General features: G+C 38.7%; 1 protein-coding gene across 6 annotated transcripts; it reads right to left on the bottom strand.

Annotated features, from left to right (window-relative positions):
- Window positions 1-6,043: 6,043 nt before the first annotated feature.
- Window positions 6,044-8,863, bottom strand: LOC115735143 (heavy metal-associated isoprenylated plant protein 6-like). Of its 6 annotated transcripts, none has more exons than XM_030666249.2 (6): window positions 8,706-8,855; window positions 8,452-8,578; window positions 7,683-7,906; window positions 7,436-7,514; window positions 6,400-7,078; window positions 6,044-6,310 (listed from the first exon to the last, which is right to left on the bottom strand). In XM_030666249.2, the coding sequence occupies exons 1-5, from the start codon at window positions 8,712-8,714 to the stop codon at window positions 6,423-6,425; spliced, it is 1,095 nt and encodes a 364-aa protein (XP_030522109.1). In that variant the 5' UTR covers window positions 8,715-8,855; the 3' UTR covers window positions 6,044-6,310; window positions 6,400-6,422. The 6 variants fall into 6 exon arrangements, with proteins under 6 accessions (XP_030522109.1, XP_048127543.1, XP_048127544.1 ...); XM_048271586.1 differs by having other exon boundaries at window positions 6,044-6,313; window positions 6,403-7,078; XM_048271587.1 differs by having other exon boundaries at window positions 6,044-6,917; window positions 6,948-7,078.
- Window positions 8,864-9,388: the final 525 nt, after the last annotated feature.

The following is a 9,388-nucleotide window of genomic DNA, read 5'->3' as shown; positions in this document are numbered from 1 at the left end:
AAGAGTGATGTTTGTACTACATTTAAGCAATGACAAATATTGATTGAAAAGAAAACCAGCAAAATGTTCAAATATTTGAGAACAAATAATGAGCTGATGTTGAGGTGAGGGCAATGAGTTCCGCAAAATTGCCTCCACAAAATTGAATTATTGTGAAACATCATACTATAATGAATGCACCACAACAGGATGGCATTGGAAAACGTATGAACAAAACCTTCTTAGAAAGGATTAGGTTCATGTTGCCTAACACTGGTTTATGCAAGGAGTTCTAGGTTAAGGCGATCGGTACCGCTTGTTAGTTTATAAATCGTTATCCTTGCACTTTTATTTAGTGAAAGACACTAGAGGAGCTATGGACAGGTAAACTTATGAACTATTCTTCTCTTTGTACTTATGTATGTCCAACATATACACATGTTAGTGAGGGAAACTAGAGCCTAAAGCAAAGAAATATATCTTTCTTGGTTATGCTTCTAGTGTAAAGGGTTATATATTTAGGTGTACTAATTCATCTAAGATTATTATCAGTGGAGATGTTACTTTTGATGAGTCTACCATGCTTCATTCTAGCAAGGAATCGTCCATACCTTGTCATGAAAATCTGAAAAGTGTTGCAGAAAAGATGAGGTTTAAAGTAATATCTTCACAACTAATTTAGTAGTCTACTAAATATTCAAATTGAAGAACCTGAAGAGGAACAATATTCTATCGCTAGAGATAGACCAGAAAAGACAATGAAGCCTCCATAGAAAAATGTACACTCAAATTTTGTTGTTTATGCTCTTTCAGTTGCATAGTCAAGAAAGCAAGTCTAAAACCTACAAAGAAGATCTCTTTAAAAGATTCAATAAAGTGGTTAGTTGTTATGAATAAAAAGATGGAATCTTTTGAAAGAATCACACTTGGAGCTTGTCATGCCACCAAAAAGAAAGAAAATTGTGTGCTGCAAATGGTTTTCAAAAGAAAAGAATGTATTTCTAAATTTGAAGACATCGGGTTCAAAGTTTGTCTAGTTACTAAAGGCTACAACCAGATTGAAAGAGTTGATTTTAATGGTTTGTTTTCACCTGTCGTTAAACACAGCTCCATTCAAGTGTTTTCTTGCGTTAGTTTTTTTGCATGATTAAGAGTTGGAACTACTCGATGTGAAAATAGCTTACTCGCTGAACTTGAACAAAAAATTTATAGAGGTCAACCAGAGGGTTTCAATTTGAAGGTGAGGAAGATTATGTTTGTCTATTGAAAAAGTCCATATATGGCTTGAAGTAATTACCCAAATAGTGGTATAATTGGTTTGATTTGTTTATGGTGCAACTTGGCTATTGTGGGAGCAAATATGATAGTTGTGTTTATTTGTGCAAACTTCCAAATGGCTCTTTCATTTAATTGTTGTTATATATTGATGACATGTTGATTACAGCAAAAAATAAATATGATATACGAAATCTAAAGGTGCGGTTGAGCGGTGAATTTGAAATGAAGGATTTAGGTGTAGAAAGAAATTTCTAGGCATGGAAGTTTGTTGATATCGGAAAAGGAAAAAATTGTATTTTTCCTAGAAAAGCTACATTGAGAAAGTATTAGACCATCTTGACATGAAAGACGCCGAACCAGTAAGTATTCCTCTTGCTACTCAATTTAGATTATCAGATAGTCCCACATGCAGATGATGAGGTAAAATATTTGACATATGTTCCATGCTCTAGTCAGTTGGTAGCCTTATATATGCCATGGTTTGCATTCAACCCGACATTTCACGTGTTGTTAGTGTGGTAAGTAGATATTTATCATGCCTAGGCAAAGTTTATTGGCAAGTTGTGAAGTTATTTTGAAATATTTGAAGGGTACTTTTGATTTTGGCTTAGAGTTTGGGAAAATTGGTGACACTCTTACATGATATATTGATTCTCATTATGTTGTTGACCTTGATAAGAGAAGGTCTTTGATTGAGTACATTTTTACTATTGGAGGTTGTGCATTCAGTTGAAAGTTACTTTACAGCATAAGGTTGCTTTGTCTACTACAGAGTCAGAGTATGTTATTACACAAGTAGTGAAAGAGGTCATATGGTTAAGAGGCTTATTTGAAAAGCTCAGTGTGCATCATGGTATGACTATTGTCCATTGTAATAGTCAGAATACGCTACAACTTATTGAGGATCGGATGTATCATGAGAGGACGAAACACATCAATATGCAGTACGATTTCATTCGAGACATTTTTGCTAATAGCTATATTAAGGTATTAAAGATTGGTATGGAAAACGATGTTGATGAAGCCCTTGCCTACTGCCAAATTTGAGCATTGTTGGGATTTGGTTAATGTTTGTTACATCAGAGTTCTACTTGAGTGAGAGGAGAAGATTGTTTGTTGCTTATGTCTAATTCAAGTCAAGATGAAGATTTATTGAGTATGTCTTGAATTCTCTATAGGTTTGGACCAACGCTAGGGTTTAGGAGCTATATGTATATAGACACATATATACACACACACCTCAAGTTATTAGGTTAAGAAGTGGAGACAAAAAGAGTCTTAAAGTTTTTCAAGTCACCATTTATAATCCTTGAATTTTCATAGTGGATTTTACTTCTCCTCTCCCCGTAGTTTTTCCCGCAAGGATTTTCCACGTAAATTTTTGTGTGTGTGTTTTTTTTATTCTTCTCTGTTTCAATTTCGTTCTAATTTCTGCATTGGTCATAACAAATAGTTTACCTAGGCTTTGTACCAAGAAATTCTAGGCATTTTAACAATGATTTTTCCCACATGAAATATAGCAAATAGCCATGCTAATTCCACTTGCGACTTCAAATTTTCAAGAAAATTCTCCAATCAGTCATAATTTTACAGTACGTACGTCAATTTAGCCCTAAACTTTTCGATTTTGCCAATTTGGCTCTCAACCTTTAATATAGTTATTTCGGTCAATTTTCAAAAGTCACTAACATGCGTTCTAGTAATAGCCAGCTATCATACGTGGCACACCGCGACGTCAATAATTTCCAACGAAAGTTGGCTAGAAGAATTATATTGTAATTTCGTGCAGAGGTGTTGTACTAAATTATCAAAATTGAAAAGTTTAAGATAAAATCATCATTTGTACTATAGGTTTTGGATTGATTGGACAATGTCATCATCAATTGTCGTATCATAACAATGTCTTAACTACTCTCATACGAATATATGTGTGAAAAAGTTTGTGAAAACAGGAATCTCAACTTGCCAATTATTTGAATCATAATCCGTCAATTGAAATATTTCCTTTGGCTATCGTCACTCGTCCGCATGGGCGCATGCTTTTATTTTCTCTGCATGCGGCATGCCTGCATGTGTTTCTTGTCAAACCCTTGGAACTGCTTTTCTTTTCTTGTGCTCCATAGTCATATTATTTTTATGTGATGTGACTGAGAAGAGGGTTAAAACGTCTTTTGTTAATCTATCCTTATAGGTGGACGAATAATCCTATGTGCATACTATGTCATCATTCAGGGAAAAAAAAAACAACAGAACTTCCAGAAGTCGCCACCCCATATTCGATTTGAATAGTACTATTATGAAGACTATAAAGTCATCAACGAATTTTAATAGCCTTCGTCGTAGGGTTTGGTGAGTAACTATAGATTTTGACAAATTGCCTATAGTTGCGGCCTTCAAGATAGAAGGAGCCAGAAGTTTCTACAATGATGTATCGTTTGGCATCATAATTTAACTAACCAACTTCTAAACAAAGCTTGCTCTTTTTACTTTGCTTTTTCACCAAGTTAAATCTCTTGGAAAAAGTGTCAAAAAAGTCCTAAACCTATTGCTTTAGTGCCAATTTAGTCATAAACTTTTTTTTGGTGCTAATTCAGTCCTAAAATTTTTGTATTGGTGCCAATTAAATCCTAAACCTTTTATTAGTGCCAATTCAGGCCAAAACCTTTTACAAGAATGCCAATTTAGTACTAAAAATTTTGCATTTATGCCAATTGAGTCAATTCGGCCAATTTTGATTGGAAATCACTGGCATGAATGTCAATTATCCTACGTGGCATGGTTGGCGCTAACGTGGATTTTTTTAAAATTTTTTTAAATTTTAAATAATTTTTAAAAATAATTTTGAAAAAAAATCAAAAAATGCTTAAAAATTATTTAAAATATTAAAATAATATTAAAAAATGTCCAAGTTAGTGCTAGTCGTGCCATGTAGATAATTGATGTCCATGTCAGCGATTTTCGATCAAAATTGGCCGGATTAACTCAATTGGTATAAATAAAAGTTTTAGGACCGAATTAACAACAATATAGAAGGTTTAGGACTAAATTAGCACCAACAAAAGGTTTATGATTTAATTGGCACCAATGCAAAAGGTTTAGAACTGAGTTGGCATTAATACAATAAGTTTAGGACTTTTTTGACACTTCTCCCTAAATCTCTTGGGTCCTCACTGATGAATCCTCTGGACCATGTCACATAGCCATTAGGAGCCCTACCATCATCTACATGATGCAAAATAGGGTGATTGGACGGACCACATGCATTATTGTGGACAGGATTGGTGGCTCTCAATTCAGTCACACTTAGCTTCGTAAAGAAGAGACACGATTCCTTTGCGGGTTAAAAGTGGAATAATGACGGTGGAGAGTCCTACAGCGCCATCTTTTGGAAGGGCTAGTTGGAATAATGATGAATCCAAGCTTTGGACTGTGAATCTGCTTGGAGTCATTTCATTATGAATAGAGTGATTTGCATTATATTCTTTTGAAGATTGATATACAATATCTGTATGCACAAGCCAAGATACCCTATTGTCTCACTTCTCCATTTCCCACTTAAAACATTACAAACTTATTTTCTAATTGTGAAGCAAAAAGGAGGGAAAGAAATTTAAGATTGACCGAAAAGAAGGATGATAAAAAATAAAATATAGAAATTAATAACTGTCCAATTGGTAAAATAACTTAATTGTCCTAATAGTACATTAATCAACCTCATCATTGCACTCTACGCGAGAAATTGAGAATGTTTCTCTCATTTTCTTGATTTATTTTATTTACAGTTTTGCAAAAACAGAAAAAAAATGATTCATCTAGTGTTTTATTCCTAAAAAGAATTTGCGTACTTGTAAGAAAGAAATATAATGTCAAGTTTTTTCTTATTACCCCGTGGCATTAAAGTTATGATAAATCTTATTGGGAGCTTATAACGTTGCACAAGAGATGGACACTAATCATACACGTGGATGAAAACTACTATTGCTTAAGTGAGGTCTACATCTAATTTATCCTTAAGTTGGATCTAGGAATAGGTAGGTACCTAGCACAACATCTATACATTTTTTCCGACCAATCAAGACAACTCGTATGCACGATACAGACCATGAGATGGAGGATCGCTTTTGATTGGATCAATGCATCCCATTACGATATTTCGTTTAGAAAAATTGGCGTAGGCAAAAATTGGCCATAGAAAATATCAATCGTCTTAGCCTGAAAAAAAAAAATGCTAATGGTCTGCAAAGCCGGTTCAACTATGGTAGTACGCTTGACAAACACTCTATGCCTCGAATTATACGAAACCTTTCAAGCTTTCTTCGAAGCACGTGATTAGCTAACGCTTCTAAACACGAGTAAAGATTCGATTCCCACTCCCGTTATCGATCATTCCATCTCCATTCATCGGTGGGATTAGAGCTGTTCGATGTTGGTGCTACCTGCATGCATGAAACTCGCAGCTTCCGATACAGAACTGATCACGCAAGCAAAATTATTTTCTAAAAAGATCGAACTTTATTTTCAGCGCTTTCATTAGATTTTTATTGGGAAACATCTGCATTTGTTTTTATGGTTGTCGGTTGGACATCGCTGTCGATATAATACGACTGTGTCATCTGCTCCACAAAAACTGTCGATAAGAGACCCTTGGAAAGGAGATGCCGACTTGGTGACGTGTCATTACATCATAATGCATACAGGCCCTTTAGAAAATTGCACCCCGCCCCTATTGCTGACATCCAAGTAGGGCCAACTATGCATAATTATGACATCCACGTCAGCCACCATATATAAAAACCCACATCAAAAGGACAAGATTCCACCGAAACATTGAGATGACAGATTGGCAAGTACGCCACGTGTACACTAATTAAAATTTGATTCGTAGTGGAACTTCGATATCTCATTTGATTTCATCAGCACTTAGTACAAAATTTTTTTTAGACAACCAGATACAACAAATGAAAACCAACCAACGACCACCCAACAACTGAACCGGCCCAACCAACCGGCCAGTTGGGCGGTCTTCTTCTAACCTAATGCATGATTCCAAAAATGTATTTCACACGGTCACTTTTCCGGACCTATGATTTTAAGTATTTACAATTATGGTTCCATATTTTTTTTTTCACATTTTATTGGTTTTCGGTCCTCGGCATCGGAATATGTCACATCACGGAGCAGGCGTTCGGGTTCTCGTCGCTGAACATTTGAGGGGGGTTTAAGCGCGGGTCCATAGGGTGCAACCGCTGATCCATAGGCATCCCGTAGCCTTCGTTCACATAGTGAGTCGGGTAGCCTTGGTTCGCATACCCCGCATGGTAATTGTACGGCTCAACAGCATAGTTGTGGGCGTAGTTGGGGGCGTAACTTCGGGCGTGGGAGTAGTCGTAACCGTAACTTTGAGCGTACGAGGGTCCCCCCTGCCAATACATCGGAGGTGGCGCGGAGTAACCGGGGTACTCCATTTTGCTCATCTCCATCTTCGGGGCCTCGTTGCTGCCCCCATCCTCCTTTTTGCTCTCACCCTTGGCTTTTTTCTCGCCACCACCGGCAGCAGCTTCTTTCTCTTTCTTGTCTCCGCCGCCGCCTCCTGCTTCCTTGTCCTTCTTCTCACCACCACCTTCTTTCTCCTTCTTGTCCGAAGCTCCATCGTCCGTCTTTGCCGGTGGCGGTGACGCGTCCTTCTTGGCCGGTGGCGGCGGCACCACCTCGACGCTCCTTCTGAGCTTCTCTCTGAGGTATGGAGTCAGTTCCTTGGGGTCCACCATCCCTGTTACAACCACTAGATCCTTGGCCCCGTCAATGCTCACCGCGTTCACCCCTGTTTATGCCAAGTCAGATTGAGTCACACATCATTCGTTGCCAGGTCAATAATCTTTGCCATTTGGTAAAATCTTGGCGACGCAATAAAGAGCTTTTTTTAAAAAATGGACGAATTACAACATGTTCCTCGGCCGCTACATATTAAAATAAGAGAAGAACAGTGTATGGTCAAAATCATACTACGTCTGCTGGCCAAGAGATTATATTTTTCTGGAAACGAGCCGATTCAACTCTAAAGAATGATTCCCTTTTGGTGGAAAATGGAGGGCGTTCATGTTCATTGAAATGAAAACACTTTGACTGCAGAATTCAGAGTAGGAATTGAATCTCTAGACGCTTTGAACTAATCTCTTACCGTTGATCTTCGAAACGATCTTCTTGATCTTCTTAATGCAACCGTCGCAGTGTGTCCTGATTTTAAAAACCACCGTCGTCTGAACCCAAAAACAAAGAAGGAGCACAATAATCAAAAGATTAGCTTCGGCTCCAACCACCCTCTGACCCAGACCACAATGATAAGAGATTAACAGAATCCAGCGTAGCTTTAGCATCATCAAATTGTCAAACAGAAAGACACTTTTTTTTTGTAGATTTCTATGTACCTCTTTGGGTTTCTTGTCCTCTGCCTTCTTGTCCTCTGTTTTCTTCTCGGGTTTCTCCTCAGGCTTCTTATCGCCGCCACCGCCATCTTTTTTGGGCTGCGGAGAAACAATCTCCACCTTCTTCTTCGTCTTCTCCTCCAACTTCTCCTTGATCTTCGTGGGGTCGACTTTCCCGGTCACTGTTAGTTTGTTGGCAGCAGTGTCGACCTTCACATCTTCAACGCCTGTACAACCACCACCACAACCACCACCATCATCAGTATCACCAACAACAACAACACGAAAAGCAAATTTCATGGGGGCTAAAATGTGATGCGTGTTAGGAAAGCGAGAGCTACATTTTCTATGCTTGGATTGTTTCACACGGCATCTTACTAAAAATCATCCAAAAAGCTGCGTCAACTAAACAAGCTCTGATTCTTATCCGAAACGTAAATACCAAGCAAAGGAACAGCCAAAGAGTGGAATCTCTCCAAGGAATTTGATCAAACACATGGTGACAGAATTCGAAAGGGACCGAGCAATGCGGATCCATACGTTTCTTATCAACTGGGGAACGAATGACAGACAGGTCAATCAAGAAAAAGAATTGACCTCGAAGCTCGTCCTCTATCAACAAATCGAAAACCATTTCGCCAAACTGATTCCGAATTGAAGTTTCTGGACAACAATCTCGACATTATGTCGACCAGTTAACGAGCACAATTGGGTGAGATTTTCATTTTTTTTTTTTTTTTGGGTTTCTGGGTTTCAATCCCCTAGCGCGTACCATCGAAACTTCTGACAGCTCGGCGGACTTTCTTGGCGCAGCCGTCGCAGTGCATGTCCATCTTGAGGACGACGGCGACATTCCCGTCGTCCTTCTGATCGCCCTCGTTCTTGGCGCCCTCTTTCTGCTGCCACGACGAACCAGATCCAGACATGAGCACGTAAACCTCGAAGAGAAATTTCACGGGGAAACAAAAAAGAAGAAGACACGAATTCCGAAAACCATAGTGTGAAAAAGACTTAGGAAGCACCAACCTCGCCCATTCTCTTTTGTCCTTACTGTCTCTCTCTTCTGGCACTAAAATGCTTCGGAGCGTCCGATGTCCTCTTCTTCCGAGTGCTCGAATGGTTTGAAGATCGGAAATGGAGGCAACAACGGGGATATATAGGAGCTTGCTTTATGTTATGCCATGTGATGTGTGGGATGTCATGGATGGGCATGGCGATGACCATGATGGGTGGTGTTTTATTTTATTTTTCAGTTTTTTTTTTTCAATGGAGATTATGACGTCATCGCGCACGAACGGCACCGTAGCGGAGCGAGTCGCCGCCGAGTTGGACTTGGACTCAAATCTGGGACATCGTTTTTCCGGTTTTATAAAGTAACGAGAGTCTTATCCACGAGAAGGAAGGACATTTAATAAAATAAAATAAAATAAACTAAATTATGGGACACATGATGTAATAATCTATTCAACATTCAAGGGACAAATCGAACTTTGTAAAGAGAACACCAGCGCCTACCGTCAAAGTACTAGTCGCTTCGCGGGTCGAACCCATCCGTAAGCGCGATCGAATCATTAAATGTTGCCTCGAAATGTGAAGACCGAGCGTCGATTGCCCCCGTCGTAGAAGTCGTGCTTTGAATGACGTGCCGCACCATCGGATGAGTATATATTGTTGAGTCTCGCTGGATGGATAATGCGTGTATGTCATTC

This window comes from Rhodamnia argentea, chromosome 10 (assembly GCF_020921035.1).
Source record: "Rhodamnia argentea isolate NSW1041297 chromosome 10, ASM2092103v1, whole genome shotgun sequence".
NCBI classification, from domain to species: Eukaryota; Viridiplantae; Streptophyta; class Magnoliopsida; order Myrtales; family Myrtaceae; genus Rhodamnia; species Rhodamnia argentea.
This window is presented reverse-complemented; position numbering and strand designations above follow the sequence as displayed.

Coding starts and splice junctions, on each gene's coding strand:
- LOC115735143 (XM_030666248.2), bottom strand. Junction 7,515..7,682: donor AGGACAAGAAACCCAAAGAG/GTACATAGAAAT, acceptor TTTTGGGTTCAG/ACGACGGTGGTTTTTAAAAT. Junction 7,079..7,435: donor GATCGTTTCGAAGATCAACG/GTAAGAGATTAG, acceptor TGGCATAAACAG/GGGTGAACGCGGTGAGCATT.